Here is a 27,627-nt window from a genome sequence, read left to right on the forward strand (position 1 = left end):
TTCCTGCCTCTTTCCCGTGCGTCTGGGGAGGATCACTGATGGCCTAGGGCCCATTTCCCGACCTGTGCTGAAGTGCTTTGATTCCTGTCCACGCCTCAAAGCAATCCTGCAGAGACAGCAGGACGCACCTCTTTCCCCTGCTCCCTCCTCCAGGGACCCTCCATCCCCTACGGGGAGTGGGCGCCCGAGGCTGGGCCCCCAGCAGCCACTGAGGAACACGTGTTGGGTGGCATTTGCAAAATGCTGGTGGGAAACCGGTCAGGCCCATCTGGGGGCTCAGAGCCCCCCCACCCCAGCTGGCCAAGGCCCCCCGGGCCACCTGGCCCCCCAGGAGGAGAGCCTCCCCTCCCCTGGCCCCAGTCCGTGGCAGCCCTCTGTGCCCGCAGCCGCTGTCTCTTTAAGGGCCTCCCCCCTCGTTCTTTGCTCCCCCCATCTCTGTCGCAGCCGCTGCTGTGGCTCAGAGCTGCATGGGGAGACGCCACTGCAGGTCCGGTTTCTTGGTGTCTGGTCGGTGCCATCATTTCCCCACCCCTCCCCCGCCCTCCCCCAGCTGGTGACTTACCCTCCCCCTCCCCCTCCCACCGAGGGGGCAGGGGGCTGGGCATGGACACTCGATAATGCCCCATGCAGCGTCAGTGCGGGGCAGCGGGGGCTGTGGAGGCAGCGCGAGGCGGGAGAGCAGTGCTGACCGCTGACCACTTGCCCGGCCGCTGCTCTGTCTCTCTTCCCTCCCGCCCTCTCTCCCTGCCTTTCAGGGCTGGCCCCACGGTCCCACCCCTCACCCCCCACCCCGCCTCCTCGGGCCCTCCCAGCCTCTCCACGTAAGCCCCCCTCCCACCTGCCTTGTCTCTCCCTCCCCTCCCCCACCCGCATCTTCCTGCTCCTCCAGCACCTCTCCCTCTCTGTCCTCTCACCAAGTCCTCCCCTCATCTCCCTCCCTCCCTCCGGCTGGCTTTCTCCTGCTCCCTTTCTGGGATCCTCCCTCTCCCGGTCTCACCCCTTCCCCATCTCACCCAACTCCCTTCCCCCTGCCTCGGGCCTGACTCCCCTGCCCCATCCCTTCCTGCCCTGTCCCCTTTGTGTCCCCCCTCTCCATCTCCCCTCTGGCTTTTTGTCTTTTCTCCACCTCTAACTCCCTTCAGCTCCATCTCCCTGTCCCTTCCCCACTGCTCTCCTCCCTGCCCGAGGCCCGAGCCACCATGCTGACCCTGGTGGCTGGGGGGGTGGTGTTCCCCGGACTCTTCCTCCTCTCCAAGAACACGCTCCAGCGGTTGCCCCAGCTGCGCTGGGAGGAGGCCGACGCGGTCATTGTCTCCGCCAGGTAAACCGCATCCCTTCCCCGCAGCCCCTCTCCCCCCCTCAGGCTTCATGAGGATGAATGGAGCCGGTCCTTCCTTGGGCCCGTGGCCTGGTGGGGCCTGGGGGCTCCTGGAGGGGTCAGCAGGCTTTACCTCCGCGCTCCCTTCCCTCCTCACTGCCGTACTCTGTCCCAGGAGGCCTCATCCAAACCCAGCCATCTGGTCTACTCCCATTCAGACTGCCTTTCTTCCTTTCCTCATTCACCTCCCAACCTCCAAAACAGGATCCGCATGTGACTAGAACATCCTACAAGATATTAGGGACCGAGGCAAGGGCCAGGGAGCTGCGTGTTACTCGGGGCTTGTGTTTGGGGGCACAAGGGACAGACAAGTGAAAGGTAGAACTCTTTACAGCCCTGGAATAAGGACCGGCGTTGGGGAGGGGAGCGTGGTGGCAGTTAAGGATACCGTGGGAAAGTGGCCGGGGGGATTTGGGGTCACTGAGGGACTAGTTGATGAGGAGTATGATGACGGGGCAGCTGAGTGGTGCAAGTACAGGCCCAGGGCTTTCCCTTGCCATCCTGTGCTGTCCCCCTACCCCCCCCCCCCCCCAGGAAGGGGCATTGTTGTCAGCCACACATTCTCAGCATTGCCTCACCCCAGAATGACCTCCCTGGTGTCCTGGGAGGAAGACAACTCAGTGTTCACAGTGCAGGGAAGGGAGCCGGCAGCCGGGAACGGGAAACTGAGGAGTGGCAGCTGGGCAAATGCAGGAGCTGAGTGGTGCTGAGCCCTGGGACAGGCAGCTTTGGGAAAAGATGGGCAGGGAGGGACCCGAGAAGTAACCAAGTCCAAAGCATCGTAACCGGACAGTAAAGAGGAGAAGCCAAGGGGTGTGTCTCCTCCCTCTACCACTGCTGCCTCTCCCTCCCTAGGCTGGTGTCCTCTGTCCAAGCTGTCATGGCCTCCACAGCTGGCTACATCGTCTCCACCTCCTGCAAGCACATCATCGATGACCAGTAAGTGCCATGAGACCCCCTGTGCCCAGGTTCCAGAATCTTGTGTGTGTGTGTGGCCCCTGAGGTCTTCTAGGGGACTCCTGCAGTGGTCCCCAAGCCCTTCCCTTGGGCCTGAGCAAGTTAACTGCAGTAGCTGCAACTCAACACCCAGGGATAAATTTATCCACGTCCTGTCCTTAAAGGTCAGAACGAGCCGGAGAAGGAATAGGGATCAAAGAGGATTGAAGCAGCTCCTGGGCCTCCCAGCCTCTTTATCATAGGTCCTCCCCTACCTCCTCCAACCCTACACCCTTCAGACCCTATTTCCAACCAGCAGCTAACTGGGGTGCCTTCTTCTTCATGCTGGGCTCACCCCTCACCTCCTCCCAGAATCCAGGGATCCAGCCCCACCTTCATGCACGAGGGAGAGAAGAGGGATGACAAAAACAAGGCCACCAGTGGGGTGTGTGTGTGTGTGTGTGTGTGTGTGTGTGTGTGTGCGTGCGCGCGCATGTGCGCGCGCGCGCAGAGGTCAGAATTTGGCACTGGCAGCTGCTGCAGTGCCTGGTGCTTGCCAAAGCCCAGGCCTGAGAGGTGGGGCCAGAGTGGGAAGCAGAGGGCCCCTGTCCATGGTGCTGACAGGCCAGCCCTAGGTGACCCACGGGCTGCGCCAGAGTTGCCTGCAAGGGTGCTGACGAGGCCCCACGCTTCACTTCGGGCCCTGCCTCCTTTCTATGGTGGCTGTCGAGCCCCAGGGACATTGTCTGGATGAGCCTGAACTGGAGGTGCCCCATCTTTCCCTGCAGATGAGTCCCCTCATCTGTGGATTGGGGTACATCCCAGCGTAGACAGGCAGCTGGGAGGAGTTGAGTTGTGTGTTAAATGCCTAGAGCAGTCCTGGCTCACATATACTGGATACTGAACTCTTTCTTCAGACTCCACCCATGTGACTGAGCTTCTTCTTGCCCTCGCCCCCTCGTCTCCATCCCTAAGTCCAAAATGAGCCTGGATCCCCACACATTTCCTCCCCTCCCCTCCAAACAGAGGTCACCTTCCTCTTACCTCTCCTCCCGCCTAGCTCAGCTCTCCTCCCTCCCCTTTTAATCCTCAGGTAGAAGCGGAGGATCAGGGCTAATCTAGGGGCCACAGCTGTTCCCACTTCTAGCACCTCATTGCTGAGAGGGTGGGTCCGGGTGTAACCCTTCGCATCGCTGCCCAGGGACTGGTGGGTGGTCTTAGTTCCCCTAAACGCCCGTGGTCCCACCGCCTACCATGTCCCTGCAGCCGGTTCTCCTGGCCATTCCCGCTCCAACGGCTCTCAGGCTGCTGGACGCCGTTCCACATTCTGCCCTCGTCGCTAAGCTGCTCCTTCTCTCTCCCTCCTGGTCCCACTCCCCCATGGGTCTCAGCTGCTCCTTCCCTGAAATGACCCTGCTGGTACGGGCCGCCTGCTCCCTTCCGGGCCGGCCTCCCCCAGATCTGGCTCCCCCAGGGCTTACACTCTGCTTCCAGCACGAGCCCGCCCCAGCGACCCCCAGTCCACTTCCAGGCCTCACTCCCTTGCCCTGCAGCAGCGCCTCACATCTGGCCTCAGCCCCTTTCTGTGTCTTTTCTTGGCTGACGTTGCTTTGTCCCTCCACTTAGCTGGGGCAGCTCCCCCTGACCTCCCACCCCGCCTCGGACCTGCACGGCACGGGAGGACTCCCGAGGCAGGGCTCGATGGACTGGCTCCAGCGGAAGAATGCAGAGCTGCAGATTATGCACTTTTCATTTTTGTTTACTCTCAAAGTACATAGAACTCTCTCTGCTCTTGGCGCCTCTGGCTCAGCGTTTCCTCCGTGATGCTTGGCTGTACCTGGGAGAACGAGACGTCAGGCCACACTCCGGAACAGCAAGTAGCACGGACAGCGCCAGGGGCCTCCTCCCACACTTGTTTCCAGCCTCCCAGGCAGCAGCGGCTGAGAGTGAGGCCTACGGAGCCAGGCTTCGGTCTGTTCCTTGGCCAGGTCACCTCGCCCCCAGTTTCCATTTGTGAAACGGAGGGTAACCATACAGCCCTTTCGGGGGGTTTTTGTCGGGGAGTAAATAAGTTGTGCGTGTGGAAGGCTGAGCGTATTCGCACGGTGCCTGCGTGGAATCACCAGTCGGCGGGCGTTCGCCAACACGGTCTCTCCCCATCACTGGCCCGGCACGCCCTCAGCACCGATGCCTTTCTTATCTGCTGAGTTTGTTTTCTCTCTCTCTCTGCTCTTTCTCTCTTTCCCTTTTTCTCCTGCCACATTGCAGAGAGAAGAGTGAATGAATGAATGAATGAATGAATGAATGAATATGGAAAATCGATGGGTTTTGAGTCAGCCTGGGCTTGAATCTCACCACGGCTGCGTTCCGCCCTCTGACCTGGGTTCCATCCTGCATCTTGAGCGTCCACTCCGCCTCAGGGGTGTGAGGGGCATTGAGGTCTGGGCCCAGGCCGCGTCCAGCACCAACCCTGGCGCCCGCCCGCAGCGGCGTCCGTGCCCTTTCCTCCTGACACCTCCTCCTCTCTCTGCCCAACAGACACTGGCTTTCCTCCGCCTACACGCAGTTCGCAGTGCCCTACTTCATCTACGACATCTACGCCATGTTTCTCTGCCACTGGCACAAGCACCAGGTCAAGGGGCACGGAGGGGACGAAGGAGAGGCCCGGGCCCCCGGCAGCACCTGGGCCGTGGCGCGCGGCTACCTGCACAAGGAGTTCCTCATGGTGCTGCACCACGCCGTCATGGTGCTGGTGTGCTTCCCGCTGTCCGTGGTGAGTCCCGCGCCGGCCGCGCTGTGGGGAGCCTGGGCGCCCCGGTGGAGGCCCCACGGAGGTGTCCTGAGCACAGCCCAGCCCCAGGCCGCAGGAGGGGCTTGGAGCTGCTGCGGCTGCCTGCGTCTGAGCCTCAGTTTCCTAGTGCGGAACACACCGCACACCATCCTGCCGCCAAGGCTGCTGGGTGCAGTGAGGGCAGGCGCAGGCTCAGAACGAAGCCTCTGGAAGAGCGGTTCTCAACCTGTGGGTCGCGACCCCTTTGGGGTCCCTAAGACCATCGGAAAAGACATGTATAATTACATGTTGTTTTTGTGATTAATCACTATGCTTTGATTATGTTCAATTTGTAACGATGAAATTGGGGGTCACCACAACACGAGGAACTGTATTAGAGGGTCGCGGCATTAGGAAGGTTGAGAACCACTGCTCCGGAAGGTGGTGGAGGGAGAGCAGGAGAGCAGGTGCTGCCCACGCGCCCAGGGCGAGGCCCGCTTCCTTGCTCTCCGCTCAGGTGTGGCGTCAGGGCAAAGGCGACTACTTTCTAGGCTGCCTGCTGATGGCCGAGGTCAGCACGCCCTTCGTCTGCCTGGGCAAGATCCTCATCCAGGTGAGCGGAGCTGCGGGTGCAGGAGTCTGCGGGGGGCGGGGCCGGGCGGGGGGCGGGGCCTGGGCCGGAGAGGGCGGGGCCTGGGCCGGAGAGGGCGGGGCCTGGGGAGACACGCCCCGCGCTCACCCGCCGCTCTCGCCGCCGCCCGCAGTACAAGCAGCAGCACACGCTGCTGCACAAGGTGAACGGCGCCCTGATGCTGCTCAGCTTCCTGTGCTGCCGGGTGCTGCTCTTCCCCTACCTGTACTGGGCCTACGGGCGGCACGCGGGGCTGCCGCTGCTCGCCGTGCCCCTCGCCCTCCCGGCGCACGTCAACCTGGGCGCCGCGCTGCTGCTCGCCCCGCAGCTCTACTGGTTCTTCCTCATCTGCCGCGGGGCCTGCCGCCTCTTCTGGCCGCGCGGCTCCCCGCCGCCCTCGCCCGCGCCGGCCCGCGAGTGAGGCGGGGCCCGAGGACCCTGCCCGCCCCTCCGCCAGCCCCACCCCGACCCCCCGGGGACGAGGCTCTGGGGCTGCTGCGAGGGGTGTGGAGCCGGGAGCCTGGCCGCCCGGGACGGACGATGGACTCCGAGGGGTGGGTGCAGGCCCGCAGGGCCCGGGGCAGGGCGGGTGGAGGGGCGGGAGAGGGCCTGGGCCCGCGGCGCCTCCCGCAGACCCGTCTCTGACCACAGCCCGGGCCCTGGAGAGCGAAGGGCAGCGGAAGGGGCGCCCCTTCCCCTCCTGGTACGGCTTGAGGGCGGGGGGAGGCTGCTGGAGGCTCACGGGGACCAGGAACCAGAAGGTGGGGAGGCCCTGCTGCAGCTCCTCCCAGCTCCCTGCTCGGGGCGGGCGGCCCGCAGCGCCTCTCCGGGGGCCAGCCTGGGGCCCTATTTATTCACCCACATTCTCACTCGTCTGTCGGGGCGGTGGCTGCTCCCCCGCCTTCCCAGCGCTGAGCAATCCCGCAGGTGAGGGGCGGTCCGGTCCCTCCCCCGTAGGCTGCACACTCGCCCGCAGGCCCTGGCATGTCCCTGGTGCTACAGACCCCCCAAGGCTTCCTCCAGTCTGGGGTCGGGGACCCCGGGAGGTGCTTCCAGACCGCTAATAAAGACGATCTGCGCGAACGCCGCCCGCCTCCGCACACACTTTATTCCTCTGCAGGGGCGGAGGGTGGGTCTGAGCGCTCGGCCTGGCTCCTCAGGCCCCTTTCTGGCAGCTCCTACGGGGCGGGCGGGGCATGGGGGTCAGAGGAGGGAGGCCTCCCGCCAGGAAGGCTGGGGGGCGGGCGGGAGGGAGGGGCAGCCTTACATGTGTGTGCAGAACTGGAAGAGGAAGAAGAAGAATGCCGCCACCAGGATGCCCACCAGGATGTGATGGAAGAGCTTGGGGTTGGAACCTGCAGGACAAGGCAGGGGCGTCGGCCGGGGCTCCCCTCCGAGGTCGGCCTCCGGGCTCTGACACCGAGGCGGCCCCTCTCCGGCTGCTCCCCACCTGACTTCACAAAGATGACGGGTTTCTCGCCGATAAACCCGGCCACGGCCAGGCGCCTGGCTGGGTCGGAGTCCGGGTAATCAAAGAAGTCAGGTCTGTCCAGGAAGCGCGGGGCGGCTGCTCCCAGGGCCCAGGTCTTGGCGCCCTCCGGGGTGGGTGCTGCGGACCACAGCGACGTCTGTGACAAGAGCCCCGCTGACCCCCGCCCACCCCAAGCGGCAGAGGCAGACCCAGGGCCTGCCAGGCCACACGGCCTTCGAGTGGCTATGGAGGGGCTCAACTCTGTCCCAGGAGCTTCTCAACGCTCAGCTGAACTCTCCACCAGAAGGCCCACGCTGGAGGGGGTGGATGGGAGAGAGTGTGGGGAACAGAGAGAAAGGCCGAAGCTTGGCCTCCCAGCCCCTGAGGGGGCAGTGACCCCTCCCCCCAAGCTTTCCCCCTTCCCAGGCTCCCAGCACCACTCCCCACCTGCTGCAACGGCCCCCAGCCCAACCAGCCACACCCACGCCCTCGCCCACTGCCACGGACTCATGACCTCTCCACTCCTGTGCGGGGCTGGGGCTCTATGATGTCACAGCCCGGAGCCCTTATGACCACACACTCTGGGGTGAGGGGAGAGAGAAGTGCTGGGGCTTGGAACCCTTCCCCAGCCACCCTGGAATCAGCAGGGGAGAGGCTGGGACCCACAGTGCACCCCGCCCCTTGGGGTACACAGTGGCAGCCCCAGAATGTGGAAACAGGAGGGGCTTGGTGGGGCTAAGGACGCCGTATTTGTAGAGAAGGCGCAGGTTTTCTGTGTCGAAGGGGGTAAGGCTGCACACGTTCGGTTCCCCTTGGATCAACCACCATGTATGGAGCACTTCACATAGGTGGACTCAGCTACCATCACAACCCCGTGAGGTAGGAACTGCCTTCGCTACCCAGGAGAGGGAGCCAAGGCAAAGTAATGTGGGCAGCGCACACTTCCCTGGGGTGTGCGTTTTCCTTCCCGAGGCTTCCCCTGGTCCCCAAATTCAGGAGCACAGGCATTTCCCTCACCCCAAACCCTGTGGCTTAGTGCTCGGCCCGGGAACCAAGAGAAATAATAAGATGTCCCCACTAGGTGGCAGCATTGTCCACGCCTGCCGCCTGCTTTCCCTCCTCCCCGCAGACCCAGCTCCCCAGCTCCTGGCCTTCGCCGCCCTCTTCCCACAGGTGCCTCAGATGCTTCAGGCGTCGCGGGGGGAATGGCAGGCACGCGGTTGTCAGAGGAAGTCCCCTGGCCCATCTCCCGAGGCAGCTCTCAGTCATGCACAGAGCTTTCTCGGGCTCCCCTCTCTGGGTGGTCTCCCTCAAGGGCCATCCCATTTCCCCTTTCTTGTCCCGATTCTTCTTCTTCTTCTTCTTTTAAAAGTATATATATTTTTATTGATTTCAGAGAAGGAAAGAGGGAGAGAGAGATAGGAACATCATTGATCGGCTGCCTCCCGAACTCCCCCCTCACTGGGGATCGAGCCCACAACCCAGGCATGTGCCCTTGACCGGAATTGAACCTGGGGCCCTTCAGTCCGCAGGCCGATGCTCCATCCACCAAGCCAAACCGGCAAGGGCCCTGATCTTTTATTTGTCACTTCCCAACTTTCACTCTGGCAGGCCGCAGTCTGCTTCAAAGAGTTAGCTCCCCTCTGATTGGCAGGTAGGGACTGTCTGTCACAGATGGGTCCCGCCCTACCCAAGCCCAAGGACAGTCAGGGTCTCCTTGGTGTTATTACACAGATGCCTGTTCTGCGTGAGGTCCGCTCCCTCCTCCCCTGGGTCCCCACCCTCATCTCTCCTGCCCTCATGGGCTGCCCACTCACTCTCCTCACAGCAGCACTAGGAGGCATTGCCGTGTTCTGCTTCCTAAATAAGAAAAAAAGCCCAGAGAGAAAAGGGGGGAAGAGGAGGGGAGCTAACACCTCGAGGGCCTCCCGTCGGGCTGGGCCTCTCCTCCCTACACTTGTCTCTCCTGAGAGCACGTGAGTTACCCAGTCACAGGCGTGTAAGGGCAGCAGGGGCGAGACCTGGCTCCTGGCTCTGGGCCAGGGCCTGGCCCCATGTGCAGCTGCTGCTGGGGCTTAGCTGGGAGTAAAGGGGTTCAGAGCCTCCAGCTTTTGGAGTGGATTTTGCCGTTCCCTCAATTGCCTCAAAAGAATACAGCTGCCCGCTCTACCCGAAAAGGCCCTTTCGACTCAAGCAGTGAATGATCCATTCGTTTACTCCTCCGATGATTAAGTGCATGTGTCGAGCTCCTCCCGTGTGCTGGGCTCCCTTTGCTGCTTAGATCTAAGTCGGCAGGCCCTGCTGTCTGCCTTCAGGGCGCACCGGGGAGAGAACTCAGGGATGCACATCATTAGAGCACAGACAACACCTAAGGGGCTGGCTATACGCGCTGTCTCTACTCCTTCACGTTGAATGTATTTTTCAACGCCTTCGGGCCTTTCTTCGTCCCCACCACTCCACTGAAACCACTTTTGCCGAGTCCACCAATGACCTCATAACTTGCCAAACCGAATGGTTACTTCTCTAATCCACTCTGTCTGTCTGTCAGCGTCCTGAACCTGCCTCCAGGCTCCGGCCACGCCCACGGATTTCCGGGACTCCTTGTTCTCTAACCCACTCAGTCTTGGACCGTCTTTTTTCTATCTATACTCTCTCCCCCAAGGTGATCTCATGCAGTCGCATGGCTTTAAATACCATCTATATGCTGATGACTCACAAATGTATATTTCCAGCCCAGCCCTCTCCTCTGAGCTCCAGATTCCTCTACCCGATTTCCTGCTTCATGCCTCTGTATGTCCCCAAACACCTCGGATTCAATAGATCGCAAATGGAGCTCTTGATTCTCCTACCCCGAACCTGCTCCTCCCTTCCACTGCAGCCAGCGTCTCAGGGCTCCTCCAGATACTCTGCTCAGCACAAAAGCCCGGGGATCATCTCAGATCCCCCCACCCCCTTCTCTCTTCTGACAAACCCATTATCAAGACCTGTTGGCGTGATTTCCAACAGAAATCTCAAATCCACCCACTTCCTCCCCCCTGAAGTTCTGCCCCCCTCATTTAAGCCAACCCCACGTCTCACCCAGCTTATGGCAACAGCCTGTGGACTGGTTGATCTCCCTCTGTTCCCTCTTCCCACAGTGAGAACAACCCGGGAAACACACATCCACTACTTAAAACCCTCCGGTGGCTCCTTGTGTGGATTCTGAACTTACCCTGACCTTCGAGACTTGCCCAGCCCTGTCCACCTACCCTCTTTGGATCTTTCCAGGCTCTCCCTTCCTTGGCACACTCCAGCCTTGGCATGAACCTCTGCCAGGGACACTCTTGCTCCACGCTTGGCTGGTCAACGCCTTCTCATCTTCCAGGTCGTGGCTGAGACAACGCTTCCCCGGGGAAGTGCCCTGAGACCCCACACCTTGTGACCGCCCAGTCACCGCACTGATCTCGCTGCGTGGGTCTTGTCTGTGTATTGTCCGTCTCTCCACAAGGCTGTGACGCCAGAGGTGCTTGATCCTGGTCATAGTCACGGCACCACAATCAATAGTAGGTATTCGATAGCTATTTACTGACTGAATGGACAGATGAAAAGCCTTTCCATCAGGGCTCAGCCCTTCAACAAGGCTCTCTGCTGGGCCTGCGCCAAGTCCCTGGAGAAGACCCCAGTGGCGGATGCAGGGGTCTCAGGCTCTTGCCCAGCTTGCCCCTCCCCTCACTGCAGGCCCAGGTCTGCCCCTGGCCAAGCCCACCAGCTCCGCCCCGGATGTTGGCATCGCCCATAGCCCGGTCTCCTTCCTTAGCCTGGAGAGCCCTGAAGGAAACCTAATGGTTGCCTTTACTTTGAAAAATACATTATTTTAATGCGTTTGGATAGGAAACGTATGCACATGGAACAAAACTCAAAAGGTATAACAGGATAGACGTTGGAAATAACTCCTACTCGCGCCTCACCCTGCCTCGTGGCTACCTCCTCAGAGGGCACTGTAGTTACCACTTTCTTGTGCAGCCTTCTAGAGATAATTTATGCACAAATAAACACATATAAACTGCCCCCCTCAAATGGAAGCATTCCATACGTGCTATTCTGTACCTTACTTTTTCCAGTTAACATGAGACTGTGAAGGCGATTCGGTACAAGCACATAAGGGCCTTTCTTTGCCAGGGCGGCGCACTATTTCATTGTGTGAAATTGTGTCATAGCGGATTGAACTGGTCCCCTACTCGTGGACATTTAGGTTGCTCCATGTCCTTTGCAAATAACCTTGAATTTCTATTATTTTGCTCGTGGGACCAGCACGTATATATAGATGACAAAATCCTAGAAGTGGCATTTCTGGGTCAAATAGTCTATGTATTTGTCCTTTTGGTGCCACCATCAGACTGGCCTCCACAGGTGCTGTCCCGTTACCTGCGACTTCATCAACGTTGCGTGTTAACCGATGCTTTGAATTTCATGATTTGATAGATGACAAGTGCTATCTTTCTAGTTTGACTGTATTTCTCTCTTTTCAAAAATTGTGTGTTTAAAAAATACACATCACAATAGATCTTTTTTGTTGTTAATCCTCACCCGAGGATATTTTCCCATTAGTTTGGGGGGAGAATGGGAGAGAGAGGGAAAGATAGAGAGAAATATTGGTGTGAAAGAAACACATTGATTGGTTGCCTCCTGCATGCAGAGCAGGGAGAAGCCTGCAACCAAGGTATGTGCCCTTGACTGGAATCGAACCCGGGACCCTTTGGCCCAGAGGCCAAAGCTCTAGCCACTGAGCCAAACTGACAAAGGCCACATGACAATGGATCTTAACATTTTCAAGCAGACGTTCACATGGTTGTGCAGCCACATTTCTCTTTTAAATCATACCATTCAGCGATGCCAGCTTAGTGCCAGGCCCAGCAACTTAGTGCAGGACAAACCGTGTGGCCAGACTGAGCCTGAGCCGGCACTGGACGCCCGGGCAGAGGGGCTGTTTCAGGAAGGCGCCTGGGAGGAGGTGAGCCAGAACGGCCCCTGAAGGAAGGGGCAGGTCCGCCAGCAGAGGGGCTGGTATGAGTCCAGGTCGGGTGGCCTCAGAGATCCAGGTGTGTTCTAGAAACTGCACGTGACACTCCCGAGAGCCAGCGAGAGGAGCCCCCGAGGAGATGAGAGAAGTCAGGGTCTTGGGCTGAAGGGCCTTGGAAGCCACTGTGAGGACTTTGCCTTTGGGGGATGGCAAGTTTGGGGCAAACGAGAGCAAAGATCAAAGGCTGCAGTGAGGCGGGCAGGTGGCAGGTGAGAAAGGCAGGCGGCTGGGGAAAGGCTGCAGCGCTCGGGGGCTCGGAGCAGCCCGCGCCCCTCCGCACCACCCCGAGGGACGGGACTGGCGGGGACCGGCCTGGAGCGGGTGGAGGGTCGGCGAGGGCGGTGCATTTCCAAAGGGGACGCCTTCCCTCCGAAAGGGACACCCGCCCTCGGGGGAGGATCGGGTCACCAGCAGGGACACCTGAACAGCCAAAGGGAGGAGGCGTGGGAAAGCCCCAGCCGCAGCCCTCCGTCTCCTCCCTCGGCCTGAAACCCCCGCTGGGCTCGGGGCGCCCAGATCCCAGGCTGTCACCGCAGGCGGATCACACCTCCCAGCCTTGCATCCCGCAAGGGTCACTGCAGCTCTCCAGGCCCCGTCCCGCAGGCCCCGCCCCTACGGATGCGGGAGCGGACGGCCGGACGCCCTCCTCCCTCCTGCGCCCGCACCTCTGCGGGGGAGGGGCGGGAGGATGCTCCGGGGACCTGGGGAGCGAGCCGGCGTCGCCATGGCAACTAGGCGGGTGGACGGGTCCTGAGACTCCGGAGGGAAGGAAGGAGAAAGCGAGGGAGTGGGCGCCGTGGGCTCCGTGCGGGCCCCGGGCAGGAGGGGTGCGGGAGGAGTTGGGGAGCACCGGGCAGTTCTCACAGTTGGTTCCCGGTGGCGCCAGGCGCTCGCGCGTTTGCGAGTGTGCGCGCGAAGTTTCCCGGGTGAGGGTGCCAGCGCGTCGGGGTCTGTGCTGTGTGAGTGCGCACGTGGGCACGAGCGTGTGGGGGGCAGTGCCTGCGTGCTCGTGACTGTGTGTGCACGCGTGTGCTCCCCGAAGTGTGCCCGGCTGGCGGCGGGAGAGTCCCGCTGCCTCCCCGCCCCCCGCCGCCGGCGCCCGCAGCCTCCCGCCTCCACGGCGCTCACCCCCTCCTCCCGCACTTGCCCGGCTCTCCCTCCTCTCGGCGCGCACAGCGGACTCCGCGCTCTGGCTGCCGCCGCCCGCCCGGAACCGCCGCCGCCCAGCTTGCGCCCGCCGTCCCCCCAGTGCCCGGGCACCTGTTGGAGGCAGAGACAGGTGCAGGGGGCTGGGTCGCGGGGCCCGGTGCGGGTGAGGGGTGTGCGTGAGCCTGCGGGTGCCTGCGGGGTGGGGGTGGGGGGAAGCCCGCTCGAGGCTGCAATTGCTGGCGCCCCTGGAGCGCCAATCTAAGGAGGAGGCAGCTGGGGAAGGGGCCCAGCGTGGGCTGCAGGTGGGGACCAGGCGGACCGGCGGACCCTGGGGCTGAACGCGGTGGGAAGTGAATGTCTCCAGGGGTGGGTGACACCCGGACTAGACAAGCGCCTGCTGCAGAAGGATGGCCAGAGCCCCGAGAGACAGAGGAGACCTGGGGGTGGCTTCGGGGAGCAGGCAGGCCCAGGGGCAGAAGGGAGCCCAGAACGAGGGGCAGGAGCCGGGAAGATGACAAAGGGACACGGGCGGTAAGTGGGCAAGGCTGGGGTGGAGCCAGGACCTGGGGGGAGGGAGTTGGCAGCCCAGCCCGTGGAGCGAGGACCCAGCTCACAGGCTGACCCTCCCTCCACACCTAGAAGGGGAGGCCCCAGGCTGGGAGGGTGCTGCCTGGCCTGCAGCCCGCAGCCCACAGGTGTGAGGAGTGGGCAGTGGCTCATGCTGGGACCTCCCTCCCCCCCAGACACGGTGCTGCATGAGGGGCCGCAGGGGCGATCGCATGACCATCAACATCCAGGAGCACATGGCCATCAACGTGTGCCCCGGGCCCATCCGGCCTATCCGGCAAATCTCTGACTACTTCCCCCGCCGGGGACCAGGACCTGAAGGGGGCGGTGGTGGAGGGGGCCTTGGGGAGGCCCCTGCTCGGCTGGCCCCCCTGGCCCTGGCCCCCCCTGCAGCCCTCCTGGGGGCCACCACGCCCGAGGATGGAGCTGAGGTGGACAGCTATGACTCGGATGATGCCAGTGAGTGTGGGGGCTCCAAGGGCCCAGGGTGGTATTGGGGGCCTCCAGGCTGTGGGAAGGGGATGGGGCCCTGCTGGGTGTGTGGGGGAGGCCAGGGCACAGGCACTACAGCTGCAGTCAGTGTGGAGACTACAGCTTTAGCGAGGCTCAATATTCAATATTTCTCCTGAGACAACCACCCACACAGCCCAGTTGCAGCCGAACCAGGAACCCAACACACAGGCTGGCAGGCTGACATGCACATACCTTCATGGCCAGCGCACCAGCCGGCCTGCCACCGCGCGCTCACACACCTGCCTTTACACGCGGACTCACGCTGCTTCTCTTCTCCAGCCACCCTGGGCACGCTGGAGTTTGACCTTCTCTATGACCAGGCCTCCTGCAGTTTGCACTGTAGTATCCTCAGGGCCAAGGTGGGCACTCCCTTCCTCCCCAGCCTCAACCCTGTTTGCCTCCCACCTGGGAGGGATGGGTTTCCATCCTTCCCTTCTCCCGGCCATACCCCTGCTCGCCTCCCCACGCCCCCTCCCAAGTCCCCTTCTCCTTGGCTCTCCACACCCCAAGGATCTACTCCACTGAGGGAGGGCTGGGAGCTCACCGCTCTCTTTCCTCCCCTCCTCGCCAGGGCCTCAAGCCCATGGATTTCAATGGCCTGGCCGACCCCTACGTCAAGGTGCACCTGCTGCCTGGAGCCTGCAAGGTAATAGCTCCCTCCCTCGCCGAGTCTGACGCAGCTTCTGGGTCTATCCCCAGCCTCCCCCGCTCTCAGCCTCTGTGGGTCTAGGGAACGTGCATTGAGAATCCGTCGTCCCCACGCCGCAGGCCAATAAGCTGAAAACGAAGACGCAGAGGAACACCCTGAATCCCGTGTGGAACGAGGACCTGACGTACAGTGGCATCACGGACGATGACATCAGCCACAAGGTGCTCAGGTGAGGCCCATCCTCCCTGCTACCAAAGCCTCCAGCTCCGCGCCTCCTCCGGGACAGCTGTCCTGGGAACCTTCTTTGGTTGACTTACTTCCCGTTAAGCCCCTCGGATGCTCACGTACAGTCAGTGGCGCCCCATCCCTTTGGCAGCAGGCCACACGCTCCCTGGCATTCCTACCGCCATCGCTCCCCCTGCCTCCAGCAGAGGGCTGCCCTCTCTGACCAGCCGTTCAGTGCTCTGACCCTTTTCCTTTGCCTGTTGTCTCTTCTACCTGGAAAGCGCTGCTTTCTGCTTCTCTTTCTGCCACCCTAAACCCCACTCCTTGTTCGAGGCCCCGCCTCCCCCTGAAAGCGGTCCCTGGCCCCCGACAGCCCTTTTCAGAGGCCCTGGGCCTGTGCAGCAGAGGTCTGCCCATTCCGTTGCCTCTGTCCCCCCCACCCCAACATCTCTAAGGAAGGAAGTCTGAGGATAGGAAACTTGCCCAGTCATCCCTGAGCTGTTATGGGGAGAGTAATCCCTGACAGAGAATGAAGGGCAGCAAAACCTAGGCTTCTAGAACTTTCCTTTGTTCTTGGGCAATAGGGAGTCATGGCAGAGTTTGTATCAGGGCAGGGGCAGTCAGGGCTGTGTTTTATTTTTAAAAAAATTTAGATGCTTACTTATTATTTTTATTGACTTCAGAGAGAAAAGGAGAGGGAGAGAAAAATATCAATGAGAGAGTCATTGATTGGCTGCCTCCTGTACGCCCCCCACTGGGGATGGAGCCCACAACCCGGGCATGCGCCCTGACCAGGAATTGAACCGTGACCTCCTGGTTCATAGGTCAATGCTCAACCACTGAGCCACACTGGCTGGGCAGGGCTGTGTTTGGGAGAGATCACACTGACGTTGCGTGTGAGGTGGGCTGGAGGGAGGACAGGCAGAAACCGGAAAGGCTGGCCCCAGGGTTCAGATGCTCGAGAGGGAGGACTACATCACTCGCTGGTGCTCCGCGGTACCCAGCCCCGGGCTGTGCATTTTATTTTATATTTTATTGATTTCTTACAGAGAGGAAGGGAGAGGGATAGTTAGAAACATTGATCGGCTGCCTCCTCTCCTGCACACTCCCTCCTGGGTATGGGCCCGCAACCAAGGTACATGCCCTTGACCGGAATCGAACCTGGGACCCTTGAGTCCGCAGGCCGACGCTCCATCCACTGAGCCGAACCGGTCAGGGAACGGGCTGTGCGTTTTACATTCCTTCATTTCACTTGGTCCTTACAGTAGCTTTAGGAGGTGGGTGAGCAGAATCTCCATTTTACGGATGAGAACTGAGGCGTCAGGAGGTTGACTTGCCCAAGCTCACGCGGCTGCTAGTAGTGGCAGAGCTGGGGATGAACGCTCCGACATGACAGCGACCCAAGGGTGTCACAGCAGCAGCAGCGCAGGGGCCGAAGGAGACAACACAAACACTCCTTTCTCACTCTGGCCTCAGTCTCTCCCCGGGCGGCTCCCTGCATGCAGAACAGGACAGGAGCTCCAGAGGGGTGGGTGCCGGGTCCAGCTGCCCCAGGCTCCTCCAGGCCTCTAGCCCTCACAGCCTGAAGTGGTGACCACACCCACCAGTGCCCACCCTACGCAGTCAGCAGGCTCCTGTCCACAGGCCCAGAAGGCAGGGATGGGGAGGGTCCCCAAGGTTTGTGAAGGCTTCCGGAAGTCACTGAGGAGATCCCGATGGACCAGGGAGGGGTAGGGGAAGAGGGCACATCAAAACATCCTCCTCAGGTGCCAGGCCTGGTGCTCACCGCAGCCCATTTTACAGATGAGGAGTATTTAACGAAGGCAGAGCAGGACCAGCCTCGGGTGCCCGTGGTTCCATCGGAGGGACTTTCTCACTGGAGTGGGGCCCAGGGACCCCAGGGCCCTGACCTTGGTTTCCCTGCCAGGATCTCCGTGTGTGATGAGGACAAGCTGAGCCACAATGAGTTCATCGGAGAGATCCGAGTACCCCTCCGCCGCCTCAAGCCTTCACAGAAGAAGCATTTTAACATCTGCCTTGAGCGCCAGGTCCCGGTCCGTATGGGGCTGTAGGGTGCTAAGGGGAGGGGTTCCTGGGGAGGCCAGGTTTCCAGAACCTTCTCTTTGCCCTTTCAGCTGGCGTCACCCTCTTCCATGTCGGCAGCGCTGAGGGGCATATCCTGTTACTTGAAGGAGGTAAGGCGCCTCACGGGGACCAGTCCGGGTGGGAGGTGGTAAGGATGCAGGCTGACCTCTGTGTCTGCCCCGAAGCTGGAGCAGGCGGAACAGGGGCCTGGGCTGCTGGAAGAACGAGGGCGCATCCTGCTGAGTCTCAGCTATAGCTCTTCCCGCCGCGGGCTACTGGTGGGCATCTTACGCTGTGCTCACCTGGCTGCCATGGACGTCAATGGCTACTCCGACCCCTATGTCAAGACGTGAGCCCTCCCCCTGCTGAAGTGCCCTCCCCTCCCCTCCCCTCCCCAGGGAGCCTGACCTCTGCCCTGTCCTCCTCTGGCCTATCCCTGACCACGCTGCTCCTCTGCCCCTGCCCCACCTCCTTGGCAGGTACCTGAGGCCAGATGTGGATAAGAAATCCAAGCACAAAACAGGCGTGAAGAAGAAGACTCTCAACCCAGAATTTAATGAGGTAAATGGGGAAGGGACCAGAGATCACAAGGGGCGGGGGCGGGGCCTGGCAGGGGGTGGGGCAATGCCTCATGGAAGGTGTGGCTTGCCCTGTCCCAGGAGTTTTTCTATGAGATGGAACTCTCCGCTCTGGCCACCAAGACTCTGGAAGTCACAGTCTGGGACTATGACATTGGCAAATCCAACGACTTCATTGGTGAGGGAGGAGCCCGCTGGGTGGTGCTGAGGGAGGGCAGACCGGCAGCGAGCAGGGCCCTGATCTTGCCTCTCCTGCTCCCCAGGGGGCGTGTCCCTGGGACCTGGTGCCCGGGGAGAGGCCCGGAAGCACTGGAATGACTGTCTGCGGCAGCCAGACTCGGCCCTGGAGCGCTGGCACACCTTGACCAGCGAGCTGCCCCCTGCAGCCGGGGCTCTGCCCTCAGCCTGAGCTAGGCAAGCAGCTGCCCAGCACAGGCCCCTCAGGGCTGGGTCCAGCACCCAACCTTCGCACGAGTGTGTTGCACGTTTACACGGGGTGGATGCCCCGCCCGCCCTGCACTACCTGTCTTATTTCGTGAGAATCTGTGACTGTGGGTCTGTCTTCTTGTGAGGGACTGTGGAGATCTGTATTCACATATGCAAACTTCCTCCTGCCTGACTCGCTACTACATGCAAATATGCAAACCACCCATCCTGTGCACACCTGCAGGGGGAGCCCTGCCAGGGCCCCTGCCCCAAGGCCCCAGCTGCTGCTTCTCTCTTGCCTCTCCAGGCTGCCCGTCCCCTCCACCACAGGGAGGAGGTCGGATTAGGGGGGGTTCGAAAGAGAAGATTCCAAAAAAGAAAAGGACAAAAACCAAAAAAGAGCCACTCCTTTACTACAGAATCTTCGTTTGAAAACAACACATCTAGCCCTGTACAGCTGCCCTTTTAAATGGAAGGGGGAGGCACCGCAGGGTCCCGGCCTCTCCGAGGGGTGGCAGATGTTCCCAGCCACTCATTTAAATCAGTGTCCCCAGGACGGGGCCAGGATGTGAGGGCAGCCTCCTGCCCTTCCTGGGGAGGGGCCCTCCTTCCAGGGGACGTTTGTGCATGTTTACGCCTCTTCTGATTGTGTCAGTGGCCGCAGCATGGCAACTGGGCGTCAATAAATGTCTCTGTGGAAGCTGGGGCTCATGTGCTGGCACAGGGGGCTGGACAGGGGCTGGGCAGAGGGGTCACTCCGGGATGTCGATCACCAGGTCATCATCTCCATCCAGGGCATCATCCCCGCTGCCTGCATCGCTGAACATCTGCCGAGGGACTGCACTCAGGATCGTAGGGGGGGGCATCTTAGTGGGAGGCAGTGGGGCCAGGGCTGCCCCCACCCCAGCCCCAGAACCCCGGCTGGGGAAGGTCAGCGGCCCTCCCACAGGGCAGTCAGGGGGTCCCACCGCCATCTGCAGCAGGGGGGGAAGAAACACAGGGAGGGGCTGTCAGGAAGGAACGGGACCTCTAGGAGGCCGGCACTGCCCCTTACGGCAGTTCTTGGGGGTGGGGAAGGGGCAAAGGCTCATTCAAAAGGTACTGGACACAGCCAGGCCAGCCACACTGGAACCAGGGGCCTCCCCCACCATAGCCACTTCAGAGTCTCAAACCAGCAAGTGCCTGGGGGTAAGGGTAGTAGTGATGGAGGCAGTGATGAGGGCGGGAGGGGCTTACAGGAAACCAGGAGGGAAAGGCTGGGCCCTGTCTCACCAGGGAGGCACCTCGGCAGCCCCTGTGACGGCACAGCAATCAGAGACAGCCTGGGCCTGCCTGCCTCTAGGCACCTGATACCACTGGCCACCACTGGCCTTCTCTCCCTCCTCCTACGGTGGGACTCACTGGTTTGGTGGTAGGGTGGGGGGTGTCCTAGGTCTTCACCCCCTGCTATGTGAGTGAGGCCTCTTATATCTGGGATGGCCCCTCCTTGGGATCCCCACAGTCACTGGCCTAGGCCAGGCCCTCCTCTCAGCTCACCTGGACTACGGTACCAGCCTCCTAACTGGACTCCCTGCCTTCAGCCTCTCCCAGCTCCAGCTCCTCCTCCACACTGCAGCCAGAGTGAGCTCTCTAAAACACAAATCTGAGCGTGTCACTCCTCCACTGACGGCCTCAGGCCCCCTGCTGCCCGCGGGGCAGGCAGTGCCGCATGCCTGAGAGCGGGCATGCCTGAGAGCGGCGGGCGGTCCTTCCACCTGCAGTGTCCTTTTCTATTTGTCAAAAGTCCTGCTGTGCCCTCTGAGGCTGAGAAGTGGCCTCTGTCCTGCTGAACCCTCCAGCCCCACTCCTGCCAGGTCCTGACAACCTTCCCCCAGAGAGCTCGGCGGGCTGCACGCCTTGCCCGAGAGCACAAACCGAGCACATACCGACAGTGATTCGCTTTAATGCTCCCTGGCCATCCTGACCACCCTGGAAGGGAGGAGAGGCCACGGGCCAGAGGAGAACACAGGCTGCCAGGTCCCCACTGGGCAGTGTCCAATCTGGCCCTGGGTTGCAGGTGGCAGGAAATGCTTCTGTGTGGTCTTCACAGTGGCCCTTCTCATTGTTTTGACCCATTCAGCCCTCATGGCCCACCCTCACCCTGTTCCTGGGTGGCGTGGAGGGTCAGAGTGGGTTTTTAATCAGGGTCAGCACCTCAGGGTACAGGTGACTGCCAGGACTGATGACAGGAGGCCAAGCATTGAATAGCACCCTTGTATCCAGTACGAGGCACCCACGTGTGCACAGAGGGGCAGACACATACATGGCTGAAAAAAGCAGCGACATGAGGACTGTCCCCCTCCTCTGGCCACTACTCTTGATTCCTACTCCGGCTCCCACTTCCTAACCTGCTTGGACTCACTCAGTGGCCCCCTCAGGTGACCAACAGCAGCTAGTGTTGACCTGTGGCTTCCTAGGGACCAGGCACTGGGCTGTGTTCTTTCCCTTCACTCACGTTAACGTGACAGTGACCCAGTGACCCCAGGAGAAGCTGAGGCTCAGAGTGACATGACATGCCCAAGGTCACGTGGGGGAGCTGGGGTTCAAACCCAGCCGAGTCTGACTGAGGCCCCTAACGGACCTGCTTCAGTCTTCACAGCGTTCCCTCCTCACGCCACGCCACGCCACTCAGAAGCCTCAACAACCCCCACTCCCTTCACAGACCCGCCCGCCTCTGGGCGCCAAGGCCTTCTACGATCCCCCATCCTAGTTTCCTTTCCGACACTGTTCCCTCATCCCTCCTGCTCTAGCCCAAACAACACTGGTCATGTCCTTTGTCTTCCTCCCACCACTGCCTCAGCCTGTAACACCCAAATCTCACTTACCCTGGGCTCGAGTGTTACCTCTTCTTGGAGGCCTTCCCTGAAGTAACCCCTTCCCCCGGCACAGCCACTGATCTGGGCCTCTCTCCCAACCAGTATTTTCTCTCCTGAATGTCTAGAACTCAGCTCCCCAAAGCTTCTCTACTTCAGGACCGCACCTCAGAAAGCCTAACTGCCGAGCCCACGCCACACACCTCTGCCCATTGGCCCCAGGCTCCGCTGACCCTGGCCATCTCCACCATCCTGCCCTACAGGCCAGAAACAAAATCCTTGCTAAGTAGGGTGGAGGGTCAGTGTGTCACCCATTACCTACCCATTTTTCAGGCTTAAGGGCCGAGGTTACACAAGGAGTAAGAGGCAGAGCTGGGAGATGAACTCTAGCACACCCAGCACCACCACAAGCATGTCATCCCATTGCACTTCCGGTTCCAGAACCTTGAGTCAAAAGTCCACCAGGCTTGTGAGCTGTCCAGCCCGATACCTATTCCACTTGGACTCAGCTGGACGGGCCCTGTGCCTTCTGGCCCTCATGTCTGCTGGAGCTAAGTGTGCAGACCTCCCTCTTCTCCCCCCCACGCTCCCTCCTGATCGCACCCACTGCCATGCTGATGACCTCCAGCACACACCCCATGAGCCCCAGGCTCACCACCCAGGTGTCTTGTTGGCATTTCCAGACAGAATCTCAACATGTCCAAAACCAAGTCATCTCTCCCACTCCTGACTTCTTTGGTTGCTCAGGCCAAAAACCCTGGAGTCACCCTTGACTTCTTTCTCACAGCCCAACTGGTCTTCCTGTGGCTCATTCTTTGCAATAGACCCTCTCTACTGCTATCTGGTCTACTGCAGCAGCCTCCTCACTGGTCTCCCCATTTCCATCCTGACCAGACCCCCTCCTCCTCTCTTCTCCCTCCCCAGTCTATTCTCCACACAGCAGTGCCAGCAATTTTGTTAACATGTAAATCAGATCAGATTCTCCCTCTGCCCAATCTCTCCAAAGACTTCCTATTCATTCATAGTACAAACCAAAGTCTTTACACACCGACAAGGCCTTACACCATTTTACCCGTTATTTCTCTGACCTGCTCTCTGATCATTCTCCCCCTCTGACTTTCATTCGATCACACTGACTCCTCCCTGGTCCTTGAACAGCCAAGTATGCACACACACACTCCTACCCCAGGGCCTTTGCACTGGTTAGCCTTCCTGATTGAAACACTTTGCCAGAGAGCCACATGGCTTGTTCTCATTTCCGTGAAGTCTCTACCAAATAACACCCCAGACCACCTAACCATAAACACCAGTACCCATCTACTCTGGTGCTTCCTCTTCACCTGACTCCATTTTTCTGCACTGGTATCTACTTATTTTACTTTCTGCCTATCTGCTACAATATGAGCTCTACGAAGGCAGAGATTTGTCTGTTTTATTCACTACTTCATCTGCAGCACCTAGAACAGTGCCTGGTGCATAGCAGACACTCAGTAAACACTGGTTGAGTACGTGTATTTTGATTGCTCACTACACAGACACAGAACCTGAGCCTTGGAGGGTGAAGGACCCCTGCTCAAGGTCCTATGGTTTCAATTGGTGCAGCCTTGACTTGATTCTAGATCCCACAACTCGGTCCCTCCCTCTGGGGCTGCCGGGATCACAGAACAGCTGTGAAAATGAGCCTGCCCCCCCCCCTCCCCCCGGTCACACTGCAACAGTCTAAGGGCAGGATCCCAGGCATCTTTACTCTGAGTCCTCCAAGGCTGGTCCTACTGATTTATCTCCACATCGAGCCTGTGAGCCAGTATTTCTGACCCATATCCCTCAGTACTTAGCCCTGGGCTGGGCCCCCAGCAGCCCCAAATCAATCCTTTAAAATTCTCCGAGAGGCCCCCAGCCTCTGTCCTGAGCCTCCCTCAAATGGCTATCCTCCTGCCATTCTGGCCCCTCCCTAACATCCCCCGAACTGGGTACCTTGAGTTTCCGGGGCAGGCGGGGCCGTTTCTCCCGCTTGGGCCTCAGGGGGCTGGGCTCGGGCAGCTGCAGGGCCAGGTAGTCAGAAGGGAATGGGGGGTAGGGGGGGGAAGCCAGCTGCAGGTGGGAGTGGGGGGATGGAGATGGGAAATGGAATGGATGGGTGGGAGGTGAAGGGGAAAATGCAAACAGGAAGAAGAATGGAAAAACAAGAGATGATGATGAGTGTGGCTTCTGAGAACAGAAGGGGATGGGACAGCAGCAGGACTTTGTCCTGGGGTCTGCTCTCCTCAGTCATATCTGTCCCCCATTCCTACACCAGAGAGAACCAGGCAGCCATGACTCACACCCCTCCAAGGGACGCTTGCTGGTCACACCCAGACTGATGTCCCCAGAGCTGGGCCAATTTCACCCTGAGGCCTGGCCTCTTCTACCCAAATGATGCCCACTTTCTTCCCAGGCATCTTAGTTACCATTTCCCATCCCTGAGCCCCAACTCACCGAGCTCAGGTATGGGGAGGGGGCCCCGGAGGCCTGAAGGGGAAACCCTGCTGAAGGAGGCAGAGAGAGGCTGGAGGGAGAGGGGGCACCCCCCATCGGAGGGCTTCTTTTCCTGGAGAAAGGATAGGGGAGGGGGTCAGAGGAAGCTAGGAGGCCCAGGTGCTCCCCCTGCCCCCAACCTCCATCCCCAGAGAATGATGGCTTCTTCTCACCTCTTGGGGGCTGGCGTGTCCGACAACTTGGGTGTCCCCTCTGTCTCACTGTTATCTGAAGATGCAGTGGCATCTGAGTCTGTGAGGGGGAGGGCTGGTCAGTGGGGAGGGTTCCTGTCCGCCCCAGAGAGCATGACCTCGACTCTGGAAGGGCGCCAGGCAAGGTGACTCTTCAGCTGGCACGCACGTGCTATTCTGGGGAGCCCAGAGTCTCCAACTTCTTAAAAAGTCCTTTACACCTGACTTCCAAACACTTCCTGCCAGGCCCCTCCACGGTGACACATGTCAAGTACTTCCTACCTGCCAAACTCTGACCAGGCACCTGGCATTCACCGCCCCTCTTTGTCTTCATAACCATCCAAGAAGGAAGGTGAGGGCTTCACTTCCACTTTTCAGATGAGGCCACTGAGGCTAAGAGTAAGGTGTGGGGCTGAACTTGAACCCAGGTCTCTGACTCTCTGGCCAATTTACGCCACTCTCTCCTCATTCACCTCTAAGCTGCTTTCAGCTCCTGCCTCTGCTCCACTCCCTATGATCCAGGGCCCTGTTAATCCATCTCTCAACTTTCTCCTATCTTTATCCACTGCCCAGCCCCCATTCCAACTGCCACAAGATCAAGCCACTACCCTGTGGTGTCAAAATCCCCTAAGCAACCTCACCTCTCCTGCAGCAGAATGACTCCAACTCCAGAATGACCCAAAACTGATCCCATCTGAAATGCTTAATGTGGCCTCAACCTACCTTTCTGATCTCCCAACCAAACTATACTCTTCACATCATGCCAATCAATTTAATAAAAAAACATTTACTTCCCAGTCTGTGCCTCTACCTACAAGGTCCATCACTCATTTGACAAATAACGGCTATGTATATGTGCCTTTCTCAATTTCTTGGCTGAGGTACATCCTTTAAGAAGCAAATTCATATACATGTCTAATCACTATTGTACAGCTGAAACTAATATAATAGTGTATGTCAATTGTAACTGAAAAAGAAAAAAAAGTGATGTAATGGCACCTCTCTGAGAAGTCTTCCAAAATCCTTCAGGCCCAGTTAATCACTGGCCGTTCCAGATTCTGCTCTCACATGTCATGGCTCTCCTTGCACTGTGCCAACATGTGTCATGTGTGGGCATTTCCCTGACCAGACTGTGGGATTCTCCACAATACAAGTGGGCTTATGTGTGCAGCTCTCGCTCTTCAGCTTTATCCCACTCTGACCATGAACATGCCGACTTTCTTGCTTCCTACCCTGAAACCCCCTTGACCAGGAAGTTCACTGGAATCCCCGAGGCAAGGAACAAGCAGGCAGAGAGAAGCCAGAATAAAAGCCAAATGTTTTTGCCACGACCTAGACGAGCGGGCTTCCACCTACTTCTCTGACCTCATTCAGCACCTACTATCCTCCTATAACATGTAGATGAATGGTGTTGTGTTCCAATAAAATTATTACAAAAACAAGCAGCCTGGCTGAATGTCATCTGCTGACCCTGCTCTAGATCAATGTTTAAAGGGGCCACAGAGAGAGGTGACTGTATGTGACATGGCTTCTGAGGGTCCCATCCTGGAACAGAGGCACAAATGCCACTCAAGGGCGTTTCGAACTGTGGGTCTCAACTCATTAGTAGGTCATGACGTCATTTTATTTGTTGCAATCAGCATTCAATGAAAAAAAAAAAAAGCAGCCTAAAAAGTGTCAGAAAAAATGTGTATAGTGATCTTAACACTTTCATTAAATTTTGTCTTATAAGTATTTAAGTGGAGACTTGTTCATGATGTGAAATGTATTGTTGATTGTAATAGTGCTTTAAAAAGTTTGAAAACTGCTTTATGTGCTTTAGCCCTTCTGCTCTTCAGACTCTTCTGTTACCTCAGAGTATTTGCATTTTGTTATTCTCTCTGCCTGGAAACCTCTCATTCACACCTTCTAAGATTGTTTTTTTTTTTTTCTTACCTAGGTCCTAGCTCTAACACTACTTCCTAAAAAAGGCCTTTCTTGGACACTCTGTTGAGACATCGCCTGCCGTCTGCTTTTATATGGTCTGCAAACTAAGAATGGCTTTTATATTTTTAAATGGTTGGGGGTGGAGGGACAAAATATAGTTTATGATGTGAAATTCAAGTTTCATTGTCCATAAATAAAGTTTTACTGAAACACAGCCATGCTCAGTTATCTATCACCTTTGGCTGCTTTTGCACTACTACAGAACCACGTAGCTGTGACGTGGTTAGGCTTGTATGTTCTGCAAAGCCTAAAATATTTGTTAATTGGTCCTTTACAGAAAAAGTTTTTCATCCCTGCTCTAGCCTGATTTTATTCCTTTCAAATCTAACATTCTAATTTCTTGCTTACTTATTATACTGTCCCCAGCTAGGATAAAAATTCCAAGAGGCTTCATCCGTCTTGGTCACCACAGTACCTCCAAAGTCAGTGCCTACAACACAGACGTTCAATAAATGCCCAGTGAAGAACAGTGGCGGTGGAGGGCAAGCAACGAGGCTGAGAACCCCTGGACGCCGGATGCCTCCACGGCCTGAAAGGAGGCCCAGGAAGCTGGCTGCGCGCCGGGAACCGTCGCCCCCCTATCCGTCATGCTCACCCGAAGAGTCTTCATCCACGTTCTCGTACTGCAGGAGCCGGTCTAGGAGGAAACTGAGGAAAGAGGCGGGGCGAACAGTGTTCACTGCGGCCGCAGCAACGCTGTCCGGCCCTTGTCCCTCTGGCTGGTCCGCTGGCGCCTAGCGACAGCCCCAGGCAGGCACCATGCCCGTGGGCCCGATTCCCGCAGCCGGGTCCGAGTACGTACCGCCACCGGGACCTCACCCCCGGGGCTCCCTTCTCCCGCCCGGCGGCTCACCTCTTGTCCCGGGACACCTTCAGCAGTTTCCTCTGTGCCTTCCTCAGTTCCTCCTGGAAGCACTCGTGTTCCTGCATCACAGTCAGGGGCGCGCTGAGCCGGCGGGGCCCGGGAGGGGCCGGAACCTGGCGACAGCGCACCCCACTCCCTTTCCTCGTGGGAAAACCGCGGTCCTCCCGGAGGCAGGCCTCACCCCCACCTCCTCACCCCCCACTCACGTAGATGAGGAACTTGAGCTTCCGCTTCAGGTTCCGGTACTTCTTCTTGTAGTCCACTTCGCCGTCCGCTGGCCCGTTCATGACCAGCCCCGGAGCGGCGCCCAGCACTGAAGTCCCACTACCCTCCCAGCGCTCGGCCCCGCCTCTCCACCCTCCACTTCCGGAGACGAAGTCAAACCGTGCCCGCGGGGACTACAACCCCCAGCGTGCCCCGCGCCCAGGTTTCGTTACCACCCCGTTGCCCTCTCAGGGAATACCGGGAAAGGAACTTCGCTACCCGGGACGACGCTAAAGATGGTGTCGCCGCGACTTGATGACATCACAAAGATGGCGGACGCCGGAGGTTCGCCCTGACTGATTCTACGTGTGCTCAGAGATTGGCAGGCACAAGACTCTTCTCCCGGGGAGTCCTAGTTTTCAGGAGAGATGTCCCTTTTCTTCTGTCTTCCGAAGTCACAGCGGCCTAGCTGGCACGAGACCACGGACGGAGGCGTCGCGGACTGATTACGTACACCCAAAGGTTGCCGCGCCGAATCTAAAAAAAGGAAGGAGCCGCGAGACCCTCCAACTGCCGGG

General features: G+C 59.2%; 4 protein-coding genes across 8 annotated transcripts; 2 read left to right on the forward strand and 2 right to left on the reverse strand.

Annotated features, from left to right (window-relative positions):
• The first annotated feature begins 904 nt into the window (after window positions 1-904).
• TLCD3B (TLC domain containing 3B) lies at window positions 905-6,799 on the forward strand. The gene is made up of 5 exons (XM_036310773.1): window positions 905-1,321; window positions 2,234-2,317; window positions 4,853-5,087; window positions 5,602-5,697; window positions 5,849-6,799. The coding sequence occupies exons 1-5, from the start codon at window positions 1,200-1,202 to the stop codon at window positions 6,134-6,136; spliced, it is 825 nt and encodes a 274-aa protein (XP_036166666.1). The 5' UTR covers window positions 905-1,199; the 3' UTR covers window positions 6,137-6,799.
• A 37-nt stretch (window positions 6,800-6,836) lies between these two features.
• Window positions 6,837-7,697, reverse strand: CUNH16orf92 (chromosome unknown C16orf92 homolog). The gene is made up of 4 exons (XM_036310774.1): window positions 7,634-7,697; window positions 7,166-7,324; window positions 6,983-7,070; window positions 6,837-6,893 (listed from the first exon to the last, which is right to left on the reverse strand). Exons 1-4 carry the CDS (start codon window positions 7,695-7,697, stop codon window positions 6,872-6,874), a joined length of 333 nt encoding a protein of 110 aa, XP_036166667.1. The 3' UTR covers window positions 6,837-6,871.
• Window positions 7,698-13,147: 5,450 nt separating this feature from the next.
• DOC2A (double C2 domain alpha) lies at window positions 13,148-18,456 on the forward strand. The gene is made up of 11 exons (XM_036310841.1): window positions 13,148-13,524; window positions 14,138-14,420; window positions 14,754-14,833; window positions 15,046-15,120; window positions 15,243-15,352; window positions 17,276-17,402; window positions 17,484-17,543; window positions 17,619-17,782; window positions 17,913-17,994; window positions 18,093-18,189; window positions 18,275-18,456. The coding sequence occupies exons 2-11, from the start codon at window positions 14,150-14,152 to the stop codon at window positions 18,418-18,420; spliced, it is 1,212 nt and encodes a 403-aa protein (XP_036166734.1). The 5' UTR covers window positions 13,148-13,524; window positions 14,138-14,149; the 3' UTR covers window positions 18,421-18,456.
• INO80E (INO80 complex subunit E) lies at window positions 17,973-27,188 on the reverse strand. 5 transcript variants are annotated; one of them, XM_036310843.1, is made up of 7 exons: window positions 27,052-27,188; window positions 26,834-26,904; window positions 26,576-26,628; window positions 23,977-24,055; window positions 23,765-23,876; window positions 23,264-23,329; window positions 17,973-19,411 (listed from the first exon to the last, which is right to left on the reverse strand). In XM_036310843.1, exons 1-7 carry the CDS (start codon window positions 27,130-27,132, stop codon window positions 19,190-19,192), a joined length of 684 nt encoding a protein of 227 aa, XP_036166736.1. In that variant the 5' UTR covers window positions 27,133-27,188; the 3' UTR covers window positions 17,973-19,189. The 5 variants fall into 5 exon arrangements, with proteins under 5 accessions (XP_036166736.1, XP_036166735.1, XP_036166737.1 ...); XM_036310842.1 differs by having other exon boundaries at window positions 23,264-23,380; XM_036310846.1 differs by lacking the exon at window positions 17,973-19,411 and adding an exon at window positions 19,418-20,066 and having other exon boundaries at window positions 23,264-23,380.
• Window positions 27,189-27,627: the final 439 nt, after the last annotated feature.

Source organism: Myotis myotis, unplaced genomic scaffold (assembly GCF_014108235.1).
Source record: "Myotis myotis isolate mMyoMyo1 unplaced genomic scaffold, mMyoMyo1.p scaffold_m19_p_5, whole genome shotgun sequence".
NCBI classification, from domain to species: domain Eukaryota; kingdom Metazoa; phylum Chordata; class Mammalia; order Chiroptera; family Vespertilionidae; genus Myotis; species Myotis myotis.